At 49.0% G+C, this 21,599-nt stretch overlaps 1 protein-coding gene across 1 annotated transcript in view; it reads right to left on the bottom strand.

Moving 5' to 3' along the window:
* LOC139059536 (neprilysin-1-like) overlaps nt 1–3,723 on the bottom strand; it is a 49,188-nt gene extending 45,465 nt beyond the window's left edge. The window contains exons 1-2 of the mRNA XM_070537958.1: nt 3,694–3,723; nt 1,923–2,093 (exon numbers count right to left, since the gene is read on the bottom strand). Of these exons, the coding sequence (XP_070394059.1) occupies nt 1,923–2,093; nt 3,694–3,723 (201 nt within the window). The remainder of the gene's footprint in view (nt 1–1,922; nt 2,094–3,693) is intronic.
* Between the last annotated feature and the right edge of the window lie 17,876 nt (nt 3,724–21,599).

Genomic DNA, 21,599 nt, shown 5'->3' with positions numbered 1-21,599 from the left:
GAGAGGCCGGCTCTTCGCAATCGGCTCGTACATGTAGTATGTACAAGTACTTACGTACGTGTAATATGCACAGGTATAAACCCCTTACAAGTGATCTCGCACGCGACAGCGACAGCGCTGCAAGCGCGGCGATGGCTGTCGCGTTCACTCGTCGTCTGCAAGCCGAACCATTGTTGACGTCACGAGGCGCCCGACCAATCACAGGCGGAAACGAGGCGCGAGAGCTGGGCGTGTCTGCTGCTGCACTTTTCGTCAAAATAAAATATGTTTGCGCTTTCTTTCACTCAATTTCGATGCGATATTCGAATTGAGAGGGTTGAAAACCACGGTGTACTGCTCTTCACTCATTTTTTCTGGAAAACCTTTCAGCTTCCCTTTAACTTTACTACCAATAGTGGCGGTCTTGCGGTGTAATCTTGCAATCGTGCTCGTTCCGTACTCGTAGTGGGCACGTTTGCTTTAAAAAATGCAGACGCAGCAGATGCAACGAGTTGAAATTTATATGTATACAGCGAACCTTTCTGTGAGTGCATAGAGAGTCGAAACATGAGTTTTCGTTTGCCGAATACCCGCACAAAGTGACACGGAGGGTTGTATTCTGGCATTCCACAGAGGCTAATGCAATGCCACAGCCGCTACCATGGATGTGCGGAGGGGAGCTTTCTGGTTCGATTTCCGCAACATGGCCGATGAGTAAAGCTCAGTTCATTTCTGGTTCTTTTTTTTCTTCCCCCCACAAGGCCGGCGGCGGCGCTACCGCGGATGCGAGCGCCATCTGGTGGTGACGCAAGTAACCCAGTGGCACACGCGGCTCGTGTACTGCGCTGCGATTGGTTGGCCTATTGTGCACGAGAACAGCCAGGCCGCAGCACCCGTGGGCGCGAACAGGCCAGATTCGCAAAGAAAGGCTTCGCTTTTAAAAGGGTGTTGGTAAAGAAACAAGACCTCCGCCCCTACTTGGGGTGCCTGAGACTATTTTGTGCCGGCCGGGACCGCCGCTCTCATATATGGTTGGGGCTCTTGCACTTGCGCTTGCCGCAATTACCTGCGTCTGCTCTCCCTATGGAGACGGGCACATTCCGCCGTGGTTAACGGGATTGGATATCTCTTTGTCTTGCTGCCCGACTCTCTACACGCCAATTTGTACCCAACGTGTAGAACGTGGGCATGCCATAGCTGACCAAGCCTGACATTTCTGTTACTAATTCCACACTTGCAGGGCTTATAATTCCTGATGAGCACCTTTCTTGAGTTTCATGGATCGTACCTATACTAAGGCTAAGGGAGTTCTCTCAAACGCAATAACTCTCTTCCAGATCGACAAACGTACTGCCGAGCTATTCCTCTCTGAACGCCGAGTGAGAGCGCAAATTTACCTTCGATTGCGTCATGCGTGGCGTGGCAATAGCGCCGTCGACGCACACGATACAGGCATGAACGTGTAAAGTATTTTTTTTCTTTTTCCACTAAGGACTTCCGCTAAAATAAGGCGCGAGGGTAGTACGGCTGCAAAGGTATAAAAATGTATAACACATTTTTGTTACATGCCGTTTTAGCAAGCGACGTCGTGCACCGAACTGAAAGATGTTTCATGTCTAAAGCAGGTAAAAATAATTCGTGAACTTTTGTTAATGAGCGGTTTATGCAAAATGTTTCGATTTATTATGCAAGTTACGTCTGCCTCTTCGAGTAATCCACCTCCAGGAATGACGTTCTGAAATCTGCTACAATAAATATTTTTTTTAATTCTACAGACCGTACTACTTCTTCATTGTTCAAAGCAGTCAGGATGCCTGATTTTGAAAAGTTGTCATTCTGCGCTATTTATGGCCCCTTTGCAGTCCGTGTGATTAGAAAGCTTCCTGCCGGTGTTGCGTTGGTTTAACCCATGGAGTGGCAAGACGATCCCAGCATAGACTCACCGAAGTGAAGAGGCCGCCGATCGCAGGTCCACTGAAGCGCGAGCATACGAAGCTGTAGAAGTCGTCGCACGGCTCGAATCTGCGGTCCAGCGTGGATTTCAGCAGCTCCGTCGCGTACCGGCAGTCGCTCGTGTTGCATTCCTCAACCACGCTCTCGACGGCGTGCTTCCGCTGCACAGAGAGACAGACAGCGGTAAATTCCTCTACAGTCAATGCTTAAAGCCAAGAGGGGTCTGGGGGGTGCGGGCGCCGCCCCGCCCCCCCCCCCCCCTCCCTCGTTAGGCATACTGTAGCACTGCGGCAGCCATTCGACAAGCGCTGGAGGTGATTTTATTGCCAGTAGTGCCTTGTGCAGGGTTACTCCGAGTCCTCGATTTTTCGATTAATGGTTCGGTCACGCTTAATCGGTTGATGTGGCACGAGCAAAAACAGGAAAGCAGGTATTGACGCACAGCTGGATGCATTTCCCCGAGGCACTGCACATGACGGTCACCACTCTTATTGGTCGACAAAGATTCTTGGCACAGTACACTGGCTCATGAGCCACCTGAGCGTCAAGCTGCCTGCTCGGGAATTAGCGAAGATTTACCTTGGTTACTTTAGGTTACCAGTGAATATTCAATCGTTTGGGTGTGCATTATGAGTGCTGTGTTATAACAAAGAAGCATGCATTTTGTCCACTTTTGTAAGTGGTCAAATTGCAAAATGTGAAACCATAAAATGTATTCTTGCAGTGCCTGAGGTTGTCAATTAAGCAAGAAAACTACTGTTCTGTGTTGCAGCTATAATTATTTGCTTTGAGTTCACATATTTTTAAGGTTCTACCTCCCGAGCTATTTTTCCATATAAATGTTTCCAGACTGCCAAATTTCTCTAAGTGCTTGATTGAATTGGTACATTAAATGCTCGAAATACACTGAGAATAATACATTTGTTTGCAGAACAACCATAAAAATGTGTAATTCTAAAGAAAGTTGCCTTCACCAGACTGCTTGAAGTTGAATTTTTCAGTGCCAATAAAGTAAGCAAAAGGTGAACGTCCCAAATACAACTTCCTTGGCCTGCGAGAGTTGCGACTGTCACGTAGAACCACATTTAGTCATATAAAAATTCCGGCACACATTGAAGCAAATATCACAAGGAGTGCCATTCCACAGTCTTCACAGCGCGTATGCGCTGCCTTCCTCTTTCAATGTTATTTATCCGTAATATCAGTATGGTTTTTGACAGGACTATTATATATATATATATATATATATATATATATATATATATATATATATATATATATATATATATATATATATATATATATATATATATATATAAACTGACCCGATGCTTTTCTTGACTTCATTGTCTGTTGGCTTTATATGGTCCTGATTAACAACATTTGAGCCCCACACGTTTCCTAAATTCACGTGTTACGTGACGTCATTGGGAGGAAAAGTCGCAGTTTCCCCCGAAAAGCGAAGCATCGATTGCTATAGCAAATCAGTAGATATTTATATGAAGTAACGATACTGGTTCTATCGCCCGTGTAAAGTTGTAAACATTCGTTTAATAGCTAAATTGACAAGCATGGTGTCACACCCGCACACGAAAACATAACACATCTCACTTGATGACCGCGAAAACCCGTTGCCAAAACACTGGAGTGAAGAAGTGCGGCAGCAGCAGCGAGCGAATTGGCCCTCGTGCTGCCTCTCGCTTCAACGCCAACTAAGCGTCGAAAATACAGCACACACGAAACTATGAGCACTGGGCGCACTGTGTCGCCGTCGCAGGTCACTTTCGACATAGAGCCCACACCGCCACCGTAGTAGAACGTACCCCCCCCTTATTCCCTCCCCACGGTGTCTTGCGCGTGATGGAAGACTGCGCGCTTCTCCCCGCTGTCCTCCCTTGCACATGCGAGATTGAGCCGCCATCGTCGGACCACTGTCGCATGCTTTCACTCGCACATACGGCGCGCGGCGACGATGTTATCGCCCTTGGACTTTGTGCGGAACATCACGGTGAGGCCGGCGCCAACGGCAGAAATGAGCCTGGAGTGTCCATATTGCAACGGAACAGTATTTACGATGACGAAGGGGCTAGCAGCGTGAAGACGACGACGACGAATAGAGGCTAGCGCGGGCTGCTGCCTCTTGGCCAAGTGCGGCGTATTTCCCTGAAAATATACTTTTATATAGTTTTTTGTCTGCGTCTTCCTACGTAACATATCTGGTGGAGGTGGACGTTCCCTGTACCTCGTCACGGAGCTTCGCAGTGGACGGTACGTCGAGCGTTCGTTCATGGCTCCCGGCGACGACAACTGGACTCAGCCGCCTCCGACACCTGCTGCCACTTCGACGACCTACATTGCTCTCACCGCTGCCTGTGACCCTGGCATATTCTCAGGCAAAGATGGGGAAGACGTCGAGGACTGGATCAGCCTGTACGAACACGTCAGCCGCCATAACCGGTGCGACCCTACTATCAAAGTCGCCAATGTACTCTTTTACCTCGGTGGCACGCCTCGAGTTTGGTTTCGGACGCACGAAAATGAGCTCACCAGTTGGGATTCGCTTAAGCAAAACCTCCGAGACTTGTTCGGCAACCCCTACGGTCACCAACTTGCCGCGCAGAATGCGCTTTCCGTCCGTGTGCAGACGTCAAAAGAGCCCTACGTCAGGTACATTCAGGACGTCTTGGCTATATGCTGCAAAGCTGACGCTGACATGAACGAGTCAGACAAGGTTTCCCACATCCTCAAGGGCATTACCGATGACTCCTTCAACTTGCTCGTTTTCAACAACGTGGCGACGGTGGATGCAGTTATACAAGAGTGCCGCCGCCTGGAACTCGGCTAAAAGACGACGTATCGACCAGCAGTTTGCCCGTCTCCCAACACCCCAGCGACATCTTCTTGTGCTGACGCGTCTCGTCCCAACAACACTGGCGATGTTACCAGAGTCGTCCGGCGTGAGATTGAGGCCGCCTATCCGGCTGCCCTCGACTCCAGCTCCTCCAACGCACCTGCATTCACGGTTTCCCTGATCCAGGCAGTTGTCCGCCAGGAGTTCGCAAACATGGGTCTTCACACCATCTGCTCGGCCCATCACCCCGATACCTACCCGGCTTCTTCGCTTCCGCCCCGTCCCGCATCCTATTACCCACCACGTTTCCGCGACCCATCTGAATGGCACACTGCTGACGACAAGCCGATTTGTTTTCACTGCCGTCGAATCGGGCAAATTCCTCGGCACTGTCGCAGTCGCTGATGTTCCCCGACCCGGTCAACTTACACTGCCGACTCTCGCTCCCCAGGTGGCCCTTCTCGTCCCTATGCTGCAGGCTCCGATAATGCCGCCACTGATTCTCCTGCGCCGAACCACCCCTATTCTCGTTCGCCTTCGCCCCAAAGACGACAGTCTCACTTTCCCCAGCCCCGTCGCTCCTATTCGCCGAATCCCTTCGGACGCCGCTCCTAGTCGGAAAACTAGACGATGCAGCGCCTCGAGGTGACGCTGCATTGCTCCCTACGCCACCAGTTCCTCTACTGACGTTGCCCGCTCACCTGAACCTTCTTGGCGTGCAAGTCGACGGTGTTTTTGTATCTACTCTTACAGACACTGGGGCGCATTTGTCGGTAATGAGCGCTGACCTTCCTAACCGCCTGAAGAAAATAATCACGCCCGTCACGACGCCTGTTATCCGTGTCGCCGATGGCGGAACAGCCCCCGTAATTGATATGTGTGCCACCCGCGTCTGCTTGGCCGATCGCTCCACTACCGTGCTATTCACAGTCATCGCCCACTGTCCCCATGACATCATCCATGACATCATCCTCGGCTTAGACTTCCTCTCCACACATTCTGCTCTCATCGACTGTTCCGCCAGTACCCTCCGCCTTGACCTGCCTGTTCTGGATCCCGCTGAACCACACCCCACTCGCGTCAGTTCCGTCCACTTTGTTCGCTTGCCACCTTCGGCACTGACTTACGTTGACTTAGTGTCATCCCCACCAGTCCCCGACGGTCACTACATCGCGGCTCTTATGTAAGACGTCCTCCTTACACACGGGATCACAGTACCCCATACAGTTTTATCCATTACGGTGAATTGCGTCTGCCTGCCAGTGGTCAATTTTGGCTTGATGACACAAGTGCTGCCACGCGGGATGTCTCTGGCCCATCTTTGCTCATTCGAGAATGACTCAGTAGCATCTATTGCAGTAGACAACAATTCAGCCGATCTTCCTCTACCATCGCAGTCGGCAACTTGTACCATCGCCGATTTACAGGATATGATTGCGCCTGACGTGCCGTCCGAGCACGCTCGTGAGCTCTACCGCGTTCTGTTTTTCTACGACGATATTGCTTACCTTAACCATCGTCCTTTGGACCAAACTACAGCTGCTAAACCTCTTATTAATACCGTCGATGCCCCTCCTATTCATGGCCGCCCGTATCGAGTGTCGCCGGCTGAGTGTCACGTTATTCACGCAGAAATTCGCAATCTGCTGGCCAAGACCATTATTGCACCGTTCACGTAGTCCATGGGCGTCGCCTGTCGTACTGGTAAAAAAGAAGGATGGTTCATGGCGCTTTTGCGTGGATTATCGGCACCTTAATAGGGTTATCAAAAAGGACGTGTATTCCCTACCTCGTATTGATGACGCCCTTGACTGCCTCCACGGTGCTCGCTATTTCTCCTGTATTGACCTTCGCTCCGGCTACTGGCAGATTGCTGTGGACGATCTTGACCACAAGAAGACTGCTTTTGTAACACCCGAGGGTCTTTATCAATTCAAAGTGATGCCGTTCGGTCTATGTAACGCTACTGCCACTTTTGAACGCATGATCGACTCCCTTCCTCACGGCTTCAAATGGTCCACGTGCCTGTGCTACTTGGACGACGTTATAGCATTCTCCCCAACGTTTGCTACGCACCTCGAGTGCCTTTCAGCAGTCCTGGACGTTTTTCGTCGAGCCGGTCTGCAACTGAACGCATCGAAGTGCCAATTCGGCCAGCGCCAGATTACCGTCCTTGGCCATATCGTTGACGCGAACGGAGTGCAGCCAGACCCAGGCAACATCCATGCTGTTACGCACTTCCCTGTTACGAAGTGTGTCAAGGATGTGCGCAGCGTTATCGTCCTTTGTTCGTACTTGCACCGTTTCGTGAAAAATTTCGCGGCCATAGCGCGACCACTAACCGAGCTTTTGTAGAAAGGTGCCCCATCCAGTGGGGCGTTAATGAGGCCTCTGCATTCTCGCATCTAATCGACCTTCTTACAACGCCTCCCGTTCTGGCCCATTTCGATCCTTATGTGCCTACCGGAGTCCGTAGTGATGCCAGCGGTCACAGAATCGGCGCATTACTGGAACAACGCCAGCGCGGCAACGACCGTGTTGTCGCTTACGCCAGCAGACTCCTCTCCCCTTCGGAGCGCAACTATTCCATCCCTGAGCGTGAATGTCTGGCCCTAGTTTGGGTGGTTGCGAAGTTCCTCCCATACTTGTATGGCCGACCCTTTTCCGTTGTCACACACCATCAAGCGCTTTGCTGGTTGTGCTCAATGAAAGATCCTACAGGAAGACTTGGTCGCTGGGCCTTACGCCTCCAAGGATATTCCTGTTCTGTCACCTACAAATCTGACCGACTACACAACGATGCTGATTGCCTGTCTCGCTACCCGGTAGACAAGACTGACGACGTCGACAGTAGTACCGCCAACGGCATTTTCTCTGTGTCTGCCTTCGCTAATATCGCCGATGAGCAGTACCGAGACCTATCGCTGCGAGCACTCATCGAGCGTCTGCGCTCTACACCTACCGACGCATCCCTTCGCTGATATGTCCTCCAGGGTGGCATTCTGTGTCGAAGAAACTTCCTCCCTGAAGCGTTTGATTTTCTTCTTGTCGTGTTAAACATCTACGACAGACTGTGCTCTTTGAGATGCATAACGCACCCACTGCAGGACATCTTGGGGTAACCCGCACGTACGACCGCGTCCACCGCCACTTCTATTGGCCTGGTCTCATTCGCTCCATCCGACGCTATGTTGCTGCCTGTGTCACTTCCAGCGTCGGTAAACACCTCAGGTGCTACCTGCCGGTCTTCTCCAGCCGATCACCATCCCTGTGGAACCGTTCTTGCGTGTTGGATTAGACCTCCTCGGTCCCTTTCCCACGACATCCTCTGAGAACAAATGGGTAGCCGTCGCCACTGATTACGCCACCCGATACGCTATCACATGGGCTCCCCCTACCAGTTGCGCCACTGACGTCGCGGACTATCTCTTGCGTGACATTATCTTGCTTCATGGCGCCCCGTGACAGCTGCTTACTGACCGTGGTCGTAACTTCTTCTCGAAAGTCATCACCGACATTGTGCGTTCCTGCTCCACTAAACATAAGCTGACTACCTCATACCATCCTCAAACCATTGGCCTGACAAAGCGGTTAAACCGTAGTCTTTCCGATATGCTGTCCAAGTACGTTTCCCAGGACCACCACGACTGGGACATTGCCCTTCCTTACGTCACATGTGCGTGCAATTCTTCCCGGCACGACACCGCCGGATTTCCTCCATTTCATTTACTGTACGGTTGCGAACCGACCTTGCCCCTTGACACGGCACTTTCTCCTGCTGCGATCTCCTTCGTGATTTGGGAGAGGGAAAATACGCTCAGTTCTGCAGCCCATATGGGAGCACAGCGCAGCGTAGTGTGGAATGGGGGCGGGGAAAGAAAGATGAGAGGATAGAGTGGGAAAGGGAGATCTCAAGAAGCGAGTATGCGAGCGACGCCATCGCCCTCGCCAACCATGCACGCCAGCTTGCCCGTACTCGACTGACGGCCTCGCAAACCACTCAGCAGCGTCAGTACAACGCCCGCCACCGTGACGTACAGTTTTCGACTGGTGGGCTCGTGCTCCTGTGGTCGCCCTCTCGTCACGTCGGACTTTCAGAAAAGCTCTTGTCGCGATACACAGGGCCCTACCGCGTGCTGCACCAGGTGACACCTGTGACGTACGAAATTGCTCCTGTGAGTTCAACCTCGTCCTCTACTCTGGCATCTAGTGATGTCATGCACGTCATTAGGCTCAAGGCCTACTACACTGCTTCCGAGTCCGGCCTTTGGTCGCTATGGGGCGGCGCTTTCGCCGCCGGGGGCAGTGCTACGGAGCAGTATTTGCGATGACGAAGACGCGAGCAGTGTGAAGACGACCACGACGATTAGAGGCTAGCGCAGGCTGTTGCCTCTTGGCCAAGTGCGGCGTATTTCCTTGTAAATATACTTGTATATAGCTTTTCGTCTGCGTCTTCCTACCTAACAATATCAATGCTGTCGCAATAAAAACGATGTTCGACATCTACCCATCATGTCAATGAGTGGCGCTGGCTAACACTCGCAGGGCTAGATCTAGCAAACATAAATACCCAAGCTAGTGCACAACTTGATAGCCGTCACCATAGAACAATTGGTAGTGATACGCACGCTTAATGCAGAGGTTGTGGCGTCGGCTCCCACTGGCGGCAAGGTATCTTTTTGTCAACGTTAGTTTCCATTTTCTTCATTATTTTCTACGTTTCAACTGCAGCTAATTTCCCCGATGCTTTCCTTGACTTGATTGACTCTCAGCTCTATATGATTATGATTAACGAAAATCGAGGAGCCCCTCAGTTTCATTTCTTCTCTGGTTCATTCATAGCGAGGGTCTCAAATCTGTCCGCCTTGATGTCGTTAGGTAGCGTACGAGGGTAGAGTGGCTAGAACTAACGAGGACCTATTAGCCACGTACCTACTCAACCACGTTCACGTGTTACGCGCCGCCATCAGGCAAAAGAAAATGATTTTCTACATCCGCCCACCATGGCTCTGAGTAGCTGTGGCCTACACTCCCAGGGCTACAACTAGTAAACATAAATATAAAAGTTAGTGGACGAATTCGTAGGCGTCGCCATATAGTCCAACTGGCAGAGTCACGCATGCGTAATGCTGAGGTTGTAGGCTCGGCTCCCACCGGAACACGTTATTTTAGAGCGCAGCTCTTTGGCGTCCGTTCCTGGGTTTCGCGTCGGCGTTGTCGTCGGTCTCGTAACCAGCTCCGCCCCCCTTTCATCCCCCCAGCGCTAGCAGCGACCGACTGATACCGCTGGATGCCGCTGACGCCGCTAGAGAGTCAAGATAACGTGACTGCATAGAACACCGTCGCCGCCATGCAGAAAGAGGAGGAAAGGGTCCCCCCCCCCCTGGTTCTTAGCGCTGCGGAAGCGAGGGTATCATATTGTTTGTGTCGGCATCGGCGGCGTTGTCCCTGAAACCAACTCCGCAGCTGGGGTTGACTCACTATCGGCGTCAGTGGCATCAGTCAGTCGCTGGTATCTCTTCCCTCCTCCCTTTATCGTGTTGTCCGCTTGCTGCACGCGCTTCTGCCCCCATCGTTTGCCGCTGGGTGTACACGCCGCCCCCCTCCCACCCCTTCCTGCGAGTCTCCGGTTGTCAAAGCGCCGGCTCGAACTTTGAAGTTGGCGAACTGTGCGCCGCAAAGTTGCCCAACGGCTTGCTGGTAGTAGCTGCCTACTTCGCCCCTACCGCACTCACGAAAGACGTCGTGCACTTCCTGCAACTCGCATTAACCGTCCATCGATCCACACCGATGTTAGTAGTGGGGGACTTTAATGTTGACATAAAGACAAACAGCAATTTCCTAACACTTATGCGGGAGAACATCCCGTTCCTCTCGCTCGTAACGCGTCCCACGGCTGTGACAACCTCGCGAGGCACTTGTATAGATCTCGTCTTTGAGAATCAAGCATTGGTGTACCAAGTCGAACATATATCAGTCTATTTCTCCGACCACAAAGCTTCCTTCATGACTGTCAAGAACTGTTAGTGGAGTCTTTGTTAAAGGAATACGTGTGAAAAATAAAAAAAATTCTGTGATAGCGCATACATGTGTTGCTCGATTTCTTTGCCTCAATCTATCGAAAAGCTGAAACAGCTTATTTGCTGCGCTCAAATTTCGCATTAGGAAGTAACGTAATCGTCGGTAATTTTTTTCGTCCACTTTCATTTCCCTTTCCTTTATTATTTTCTACATTTCAGTTTCAATCACAACAAATCGCCCTATGCTTTCCTAAGCTTCATTGTCTGCTAGCTCTATATGGTCATGATTATGTATCAGCATATGCGAGTGTGCGCGCTCTATACTGGTTGTCGCCCTATGACCCCCCTCCACTGAAGCGAGACTATAAGCCCTTATAGCGTCGGCGGGCTTCATTTTGACCACAATCACTAGCTTTGTGCCCGCACTTGGATAAATATGTCAGGAAGAAAAAGTCGGGGTGTTTATTTTTCTCGAGCACTGTACAATGACATTTAAAACTTTCGCAACATTGGCCCACATAAATTGTTAGTGCCAAATATAGGAAGAAAACTATGGCCAGGTACCTGGCCATCTGCCGCAGCAGAAAGCAACCCCTTATATGCTTCTTCCAGTGCTTTTTTTTCTTTCTTTTGTCTAGCACGCTTCAGGCATAAGGGATCTTGAGGCACCGAATCACTCAGCAGTATGTTCCGATTCATAAACTTCCTCTAACTTAAGAATGTGAGGGCCGAGAGGCGGGGCAGGGGGTTGGGGATTTCTTATATATGCTTGATGTGCAATCAAAGTTTACAGTGTGTACGCTAAATGTGACACCTTTTCAGCAAGTGCTCGAATGCATCCTACAAACTTTATACGCAATGTTTCCGTTTTCCGTGGGCAGCTGTGGCAAAAAAATTTAACTTGCAGGGCAACGGGCACCGTGCTATGAATCATGTGCTATGAATCATGTGCTGGTAATGTTTAACGGTAATTGAATGAGAGAAATTTTTTTTTTGTAAATTACTACCCACCACGGTAGTTCAATGGCTATAGCGTTCCGCTGCTGAAAATGAGGTTGCCGATTCGATTCCTGCCGCGGCGGCACGCATACCGATGGAGGCGGAATGCAAAAACGCTCGTGCACAGTGCACTGGGTGCATGTTAGAAAGCGCAAGGTGGTCAAAATTAATCCAAAGTCCCCCACCACGACGTGCCTCCTAATGAGATCGCAGTTTTTTACACGTAATACCGCAGAGAGATCAAGTAAATTACCTTTACAAGCACCCTGAAGTTTCATGGGCGTGTTCTATGTATATAACCTAGAACATTTGCCTGCTATTCTGGGAGAAATGAGTGCACTGACTTCTTATTTGGCAAAAACTGGGGAGGGTGTCGCATGGCCAATGTGCATGCAGAGTAAGAGGTGTGAGTGAGTTTACGACCTTTGCAGTAAACTATTCCTTTCACAAAGCAAAAACAACATACCACATCACGAAAAATTTTAACACCCTGATCATTTTTACATCTGGCATCGAGGGTACTTCCGTACGACAAAAAACAATAGAAAGTCGGGTAGGCTGTATAAAGGACGCAGCCGCAGTTGGGAACGTGAAACGTGTTGTGCCTGCTGGAGAAGATCCATCGGCAATAGGGTAGAAATGGCGTAACCAACTACACAAGTTACATTTATACCCGCATTGAGAAGATTAATGCCTAACTTGCGTTACAGCTAGTGTGGGTCTTACAGTCAAATTTCGACGTCGTGTTCGCTCCCTATTCGAGTGGGCCCGTTTATTTTGCAGAGGCTGTTTTGGCACTAGGGTACAAAAAGAAAGTCGCAGTTTCGCCCAAAAGGCGACACACCGATTACGACAGCAAATGCGTAGAGATCTAGGCAAAGTAAGGATAGTAGCATGGTCCTTCAATGTTTTCAATGAAAGGTGTTGAAGGACCCTGATAATAATTTTATCGGCCGTATAGGCTTGCAAACATTCACTTACTATCAAAATTACCAAGCATGCCGCCAGCGCGCACAGGCAAACATATCACACTTGATGACCGCGGGCACTGGCTGTCAAAATGCTGGCGTGAGGAAGCGTGGCAGCAGCAGTGAGCGAAGTGACCTTCGTGCTGTGTATCGCTTCAACTCAAACTGAGCGGCGAGGGGCGAACGCACAGAGGTATGGGCCGCCATTGCACCTGCACTCAGGCCAAGACGCAGATCACTTTTAAGACAGGGAGCGCGAGGCCGCGCAATGCGCAGTTGCTGCCGGAGTACAACGCCTCCCCCCTTCTTTTCCTCCCCCAACACCATGCGCGCGACGGAAGAGAGCGCGTTTCCTCCCCGCTTTCCTCTCTTCCACGCGCGATCATCGGTGGCCCTTGGGCGCGGTCGTGCAATACGCAGTTCCTGCCGGAATACCATGCCGCCCCCTCCCATGCCCCCAGGACCTTTTGCGCAACAAAAGATGGCGTGTTTACTCCCCGCTTTCCTCCCTTGCGCCGCGACCGTCAGCTCCCCTCGCACAGAATGCGGCGCTCGACGACGCTGTTATCGCCCTTGGACTTTACGCGAAACATCACGGTGACGGCGACAGCAAAAATTCGCCTGAAGTGTCCATATAACTGCTATCGAAATAATAACCCACCCTCTACTGGTGGCGCCCGAGAATGCCATGCGCCGCTCGAGCCCCCCGCACCCTTAGATGGTTGGGACTATTAGGCTTGTCTCAATTTCCTACGTCTGCGCTCTCTATGAACGCAGACACGTTCTGCAGGGGTCAAACGGGTGGAGTGTCCCTCTGTGTTGTTGCGTGCGTTTCACCTCGCTGTTTCTGGATCTTAAGTGTTGAACGCAGGGGCACCATATCCGAGAAGTAGTGAAATGTCTGCAACAAATTGCACACTTATAGGTCATATAACTGCTGATGAGCTCCGGTTTGGATTTTATGACTTATGCCTACTATGGCTCAGTAAGCTCCTTCAAACATCACCACATCCGCTCACTATCGACAAACGTACTGGCGAGCTACGACTCTCTTAGCGCCGGGCGCGAGGCTATGTTTAGCTACGATTGCGTCATGCGTGGTGCGAAAGCGGTGCCATCTGTGCCCGAGGCACATTCATGAATGTGTAGCTGATTACCACTTTGTTTTTATTTATTTTTTGCACAACGATACCAAAGTACAGTACGTGGGTTTTGTACGGTTACAAATATGTAAGCGATCATAGTATAACATGTTTTCGCTACATGTGATTATAGTATAACATGTTTTCGCTACATGTGATTTTAGCAAGTGACTCCCTCTGACAAATTTTGAAGGCGGTTCATGTGGAAAACAAAAAAGATCTTTACGCATTTTGGGTCTGGGTTCGCCTTCCCTTTAACAGTCATATAGTGTGGTACAAGAAAACTAACATCCTGCACTTAACTTTCACGTTTTACCGAAGTTTTGACGTTGCACGTCAAAAGAACAACGATATGTTGGATTAAAATTAATTAGTATAGTAAATAATTACCAATTTGTTTGTGGAGCTATTCACAATTCGAAGCTTGCTCCGCGTATAAAAACGCAACTATGTGCCTTGGATTGAATGAATGTGTGTTGTTTAGTGGCGCAAGGGCCAGGTGTGGCCAAAGAGCGCCATGACTTATAATGTTGGGTTAAGCGCTGATTTGTGAATGGCGATGGTGGGATGTAGCATGGCTGTAAAGTGGCCTAAAATCAATCCGTATCATAGAAGCGTAAAATGATATATGGAATAAAATTATTATAGTGATACATGTAGTTGTCTATGGAGATAGTATGCATGATAAATGAACATGGTGCTAAAATGCAAGAACATGGAAATAGCACCTGTGCCTCCGGGAGGCCTTTGAGCCCAAAAGCTGGGAGGCAGGTGCTTTCTCTTAATGCAGTTACCGCAGCCGAGACCTCACGTAAGAGGCCGTGCTACGGACTTCCTGGTGATATAACATGAAAATTTTGCACATCTTTTAAAAATTCTAACAAGGATTGATATTGAAAGAGCGGTTCTATGCCTATAATCATAAGAGGATGAAGTGGAATTTGTTGCCGGTGTGGTAATGGAAAATGCTTTTTTCTATTTGCGTCTAATTCAGTACATTGCAGCAGGATGTGAAGCACGGTAAGTGGCTCACCACATTTATCACACATGGGTGGATCGCCACCGGACAAGAGGTATGTGTGTGTGCTGTATGTGTGGCCTATCCTGAGTCTGCAAAGTGTCACTTCTGTATGGCGATTCTTCGATACCGGCGGCCAGTTACCAAGATACGGCTTGATAACATGTAGTTTATTTTCTGTTTGTGTGTCCCACAAGCGCTGCCAGAAGGCCCTTAACTTTTTTCTTATTGAGGGCTTGAGGTCCATTACAGGGACAGTCGTGGAAGTATTGGAAGCGTTCGCGTGGACGGATGTGGCTAGCTGATCAGCCAACACGTTTCCCTCTATCTCTCGGTGCCCCGGAACCCAGCAAACCACGATTTGCTGCTTGGATGCATAGGTGGTTAGTAATGCTGAGCACAGAGATACAATGATAGGGTTTTGATATTTTTTGACAGTTTTCAAAGAGTTTACGACGCTCAATGAATCTGTGTATATAACTGCCTTTGGGATATTATTTTCTTTAATGTGTTCGACGGCGGCCAATATCGCATAGGCCTCTGCAGTGAAAATACTTGTGCTAGGATACAGAACACCGTTAACCGAAAAAGATGGGCCTACGGCTGCGTAGGACACGCTAGAATAACACTTCGATGCGTCAGTAAAAAATTCAGGAGAGGAATATTTGTGCTGTAATTCTAGGAAGTGCATACGGATATGCGCGACAGGCGCGCGCTTTGTAACAGCTACGAAAGATGTATCACAGTGTATAGGTTGCCACTGCCAGGGCGGCGGCCGTATAACAGGGGGCATAAGGTGGTATTCAAGCAGTGGAACCCTTGTTTCTTCAGCTATGTCTCTAACACGCAGTGAGAAAGGCTTTGCCACTGTGGGCCGGTTGCGGAAAAGTTAACTGAACAAATCATTTATAGTGGAATACGCGGGGTGGTCACTGTTTGCGTTCACTCTCAGAAAATACATGAACGACGAATATGTTCTCTGCAGATGAAGTGACCACTCATCCGATTCAACGTAAAGGCTTTCCACTGGGCTTGTTCTAAAGGCCCCTGTTGATAGGCGAATTCCTAGGTGGTGTACAGGGTCTAGCATCTTCAGAGCAGTTGGAGTAGCCGACTGGTAAACTATGGCTCCATAGTCTAGTCGTGTGCGTATGAGGCTTTTATATAGGTTCATGAGACATTTTCTATCACTGCCCCAGGTTGTGCGTGACAGCACCTTTAAGATATTCATTGTTTTCATACATTTGTTTTTAAGATACTTTATGTGCTGTATAAAGGTTAATTTCGCGTCTAAGATTATGCCTAAGAATTTATGTTCCCTGTTTATGGGCAGACGCTCACCATGCAACACAATTTCAGGATCAGGGTGCAGGCCTCTTTTTCTGGAGAAAACGACACAGGTACTTTTTTGTGGGTTCAATCTGAACCCGTTCTCATCAGCCCATTTGGAGACATTGTTAAGACAAAGCTGGACCTGTCGCTCACAGATTGCGAGAGAACTTGATTGAAAACCTATCTGCACATCATCAACATATGTTGAATAGAAGATGTTACGTGGTATGTGTAGACAAAGAGAATTCATTTTTACTATAAAGAGCGTGCAGCTGAGCACCCCGCCCTGCGGCACTCCAGTTTCCTGTACAAATTTCCGTGACGGAACGTTGCCCACTCGAACACGGAATGTGCGATTAGACAGATAACTTTCGATAATATTGAACATATTACCGTGTATACCTAACTGTGAGAGGTCTCTCAGTATCCCAAAGCGCCACGTAGTGTCATATGCTTTCTCCATATCTAGGAATACTGATACGAAAAACTGCTTATGAACAAAAGCTTCACGGACACGTGCCTCGATACGTATGAGATGGTCATTGGTGGATCGACCCTCCCGAAACCCACACTGGTATGGGTCGAGTAATTTGTTTGATCCGAGGAAGTGTAGTAGGCGACAGTTAATCATTTTTTCGAAAACTTTGCAGAGGCAACTTGTTAATGCTATTGGTCTGTAACTTGATACAGAGGAAGGATCCTTTCCGTGTTTTAGAATTGGAATTACAGTAGCCTCCTTCCAAACAGAGGGGATCTCGCCCGAAAACCATATAACATTGTAAAGGTAAAGGAGGGTTTTTTGTGTTTCGGAGGGTAGTTGTTTCAACATCTCATATATTACGCGGTCTGAGCCTGGGGCGGATGTATTACAATCATTCAGTGCTGCCTGCAGTTCTGCTATGGAGAATGCTTCGTTATACGCCACACTTTTATCACATTTTCTTTGTAACTTTTGCTGTTCTATTCGCGTTTTGTACTTTAGGAAGGTTTCGGAGTAGTGCGAGGAGCTTGATATGTATTCAAAATGTGCACCAAGAAAGTTGGCTTGATCTTCCAGGCTTTCTCCGTGGCTATTTACTAAAGGCAGGGAATATGTTTGTTGCCCATTGACTTTTTTCACTCTATTCCATACTTTGCTCTCATCTGTGTACGAGTTGATGCTTGCTATATACTTCGCCCAACTCTCTCGTCTTGCTTGTCGGTGCGTTCTCCTTGCCTGGGATTTGATATGTTTAAAGTTTTCCAGGTTTTCTGCTGTTGGAGAATCGCGAAGCATCGCCCACGCTTTGTTCTGGTCCCTCCGTGCTTGCCTACATGCATCGTTCCACCAGGGAACACGCCGTTTGGAACCCATGCCGCTCGCTTGAGTAATACATTTACATGCGGCATCAAGTATAAAAGCTGTAAAATATGCAACAGCGTCATCTAAGGTTATACCGGACATCTCAGACCAGGTCATATGTGTAAGAGTGCGGTACTGCTCCCAATCGGCTGAGTCAACCTTCCACCGCGGTACCTGCGGAGGAAGTTGGGCTTGTTTCGGCGTAGTTAGGATTATTGGGAAGTGGTCACTCCCATACGGGTTGTTAAGCACATGCCATTCAAAATAGGGTAAAAGTGTCGGCGATAAAATGCTAAGATCGATGGCAGAAAATGACTTGTTAGCCAGGTTAAAATACGTAGGCTCCTTTGTATTCAAGAGGCATGCTCCAGAGGAGAAAAGCATCTGTTCAATGACGCGACCTCGCGCATCACAGCGTGGATCGCCCCACAAACTACTGTGTGCATTAAAATCACCGAGAATCATATAGGGTTCTGGGAGCTCATCTATTAATGATTCTAAATCGCGTCTGTGAAGCTGATAATGTGGTGGTATGTACAAAGAGCAGATGGTAATGAGTTTATTTAAAAGTATGGTTCGAACGGCCACGGCCTCAAGGGCCGTTTGGAGCTTTAAAAGCTGACACGCTACACTTCTGTCAGCAATAATGGCTACACCGCCAGATGATGCGACAGCATCCTCGCGGTCTTTGCGAAATGTAACATACTTTTGGAGAAAGTGTGTGTGTATAGATTTTAAATGTGTTTCCTGTAAACACAGCACTTTTGGATTGTGTTTGTGGATGAGTTCTTGTACATCATCTAGGTTTCTAAGAAGACCTCTAATGTTCCATTGAATTATTTGTGTATCCATATTGGAGGTGAATAGGTGCTGTGTGTACGGAAATGAAAATTATGCCTTAAATTACAGAGCTCTTTCGAGGCCCTGTAATTGGGGTTTTGCCCTTTCTGGAGCGTTCGAGGGAGCCTCGCCGCTCCTTAGGCGCGTGGCGCGCCGTGAGGACATGTGAAGTGTCCATTGCCTCTTGCGAGGCGCCGGACACATGCTCTTGCGAGCGAGAAGTTTTCTGTGAGGGTCCTGCCTCGGAAGGCAAGACCCCTGCGCCCACCAGCCCGGAGGTCGGTGGGGCTCCCTGAGGGATCTGGCTGCGCCGGTTGTTGCCAGCGCTGGACGGGGCCGGGGAGGTTGGGGTAGCCTCGGCTGTGCCCACCTTCGTGGTCGTTGGCCCCGCCTGCTGTGGTGGCGTAGCAGCGTTAGCTGCAGTCGCCGAGGGGGCGGATGGCGTCACTGCCGCCTCACTGGGTGTGGGACGGACAGCCGCCGGAGGCCGTTGTGGCGCTGCCCCCTGACGCGCCACTTCGGCAAAGGTGTGCTTTGGCAGGAAAGATACCCGCCTGCGTGCTTCTTTGAAACTTATGTTTTCTTTTACTTTAATCGTAACTATTTCTTTTTCTTTCTTCCAAGACGGGCACGACCGCGAGTATGCAGCGTGCTCGCCTTCACAGTTTACGCAGTGGAGAGAGTTTTCACACAATTCAGAAGTGTGCTCATTAGCACTGCATTTAGCGCAGGTTTGGCGGCCTCGGCAGCTCTGCGAGCTGTGACCGAAACGCTGGCATTTGAAGCAACGCAGGGGATTAGGGATGTATGGACGAACACGGAGCTTGATATACCCGGCCTCGATGGACTCGGGCAGGACACTTGAGTTAAAGGTGAGTATTAGGTGTTTGGTCGCAAGTTCCTTACCATCTCGCCTCATCTTGATTCTTTTGACATTTATAACATTTTGTTCACTGAAGCCCTCCAAGAGTTCAGCCTCAGAGAGCTGCAGCAAATCATCGTCTGAGACAACGCCGCGGGAGGTATTCATCGTGCGGTGCGGGGATACTACTATTTGGGTCTCCCCAAATGATACAAGTTTAGGCAGTTTCTCAAATTGTTTGTGATCACGGAGCTCCAGGAGGAGGTCACCGCTAGCCATCCTCGACGCCTTATATCCTGGACTAAAAACTTCGGTAAGGGACTTCGATACAAGAAATGGAGAAATTGTTCGCACTGGTTTAGCTGGTGTTTCAGAATGGATAACGTGGAAACGAGGGAAAGATTCTTTTTGCCGACCAAAAAATTTGAATACTTCATCGGTGCGCCCTCTTTTCTGAGGGCGATCAGGGAGTGAAGGGAAGGAGGTAGCCATAAACATATGTGAGATTTCGACAGTAACGCCAGCCACCCACCGTGGAGTCCTACAAGGGGACGCTGCAGGACCTGTGAAACACGGCCTGCAAACGCCAGCTGTACATTACTACTATAACCAAATATGAAATAACCAAGGTTGGCTATCCACACAGGGTTAACCCTTGCCGCCAGGAAAAAAGAAGTAAAAAGAAGAGAGCAGGAGACAGGAAAGGTGGAAAGTAAGAGAAAGACGAAGCTAATAGGGAGAGAGAGACAGGAAAAGGCAACTACCGATTTCCCCCGGGTGGGTCAGTCCGGGGGTGCCGTCTACGTGAAGCAGAGGCCAAAGAGGCGTGTTGCCTCCGCCGGGGGGCCATAAAGGTCCGAACACCCGGCATCGGCTCAACCTCCAGGATCCCCCTTTCCCCGGACACGGCTAAGCCGCGCACGGCTACGCGCGGGAGGGTCCAACCCTCGTGTGCTCGGGTACGTGGTGTCGCAACACACCAAACGCCTGCTTGCGCAGACGCCCCTGCGGGGCTGTGCCTTGGATTAAGCTTCTAGCACTATAATCAGAATTTTGAGGCATCATCCTCAGCGTACAAAATATGCAGGTAATGCTTTGTGGGATAACTAAACTGCTCACAAGCGTTACACACATGCTTTCCCGATACCCTGGTACCGCCAGACGCTGCACCACATTTGAGCTCCCTGGAAATCGAGCCCATGTTATATGCCATATATGGAGGAAAAGTTCGAAATTGCTAGATTTATTTACGGTCAGTAACGAATCATTAATGCAACAACTTGAAAAAGAACAAGGAAGACGGGAAATTGCTTGAAAGAACTGTTTCTTGGCCTAGTTGATATTTGCGGAAATACACAGTATTTGTCACTAACAGAACACATAAAAACACTATAAACATAAACAAAAAACAACTGGCATTACGAGTTGCTGTGTAACTCCTTTTTTGCCCCATATATGCTTTCCAGCTAGAAATTGGGGCATGATTCGGCAAGGTCGTACAAGTCTGCTGTATGGATTGCAATGAGAGGGGGGGGGGGGGGGCTTCTCTCTTTCTTTTTCGGTACGGAGCGTCGCCAACCAGTCCAGGTCCAATGCTTCACTAAGCCTTATTTATTTATTTATTTATTTATTATACCCTCAAGGTACAGTTGTACATTGCAGAGGGGAGGGGCAAAGTAAGTAAGTACAGAGGCAAATCACAAAAATAAAGAAGGAAGGCAAACAACATGGCAAAAACATCGTATACAAAATAAGAATGGTAAATAGAAACTTGTGAGCGTGGCAAAAATACATGGTGGAACAAAATAAAGAAAGGAAAGAACATACGATATAAAAATACAAGCCAAAATGTAAAACAATGACATAAAAGCAGTTATTATACAGAACAAGCAAACGCAACAATAATTTATAACATGAAGCTTTGAAGTGTGCTTTTAAAGTTATTGGTGTCAATAATGCTTGTAAGTAATGCGGGTAAGTTATTCCAGTCTTTGCTCGTTTGGGGAAGAAATGAATATGAAAAGCCGACGGTGTTGCAGTGCGGAATGTTTACCTTTTGGCGGTGGTCTATGCGAGATGAAATGTATGGTGGTGGTTGGACAAAAATAGAACGTAAGTATGTGTTATGGTAGTATATTTTATGGAAAAGACATATGCGAGATAGTTTTCTACGGGTTGATAACAGCGGGAGGTGAAGTGAAGTGAAGTGAAGTTAACGAATCTCCGCACGGTTTACTGCAGTGCCACTTACCACGGACCACAGGACGTAGGCGATCGAAACACCCGCCAGCCC

This window comes from Dermacentor albipictus, chromosome 4 (assembly GCF_038994185.2).
Source record: "Dermacentor albipictus isolate Rhodes 1998 colony chromosome 4, USDA_Dalb.pri_finalv2, whole genome shotgun sequence".
Taxonomy (NCBI): Eukaryota; Metazoa; Arthropoda; class Arachnida; order Ixodida; family Ixodidae; genus Dermacentor; species Dermacentor albipictus.
The sequence above is the reverse complement of the archived record's forward strand: the minus strand, read 5'-3'. Positions and strand labels throughout refer to the sequence as shown.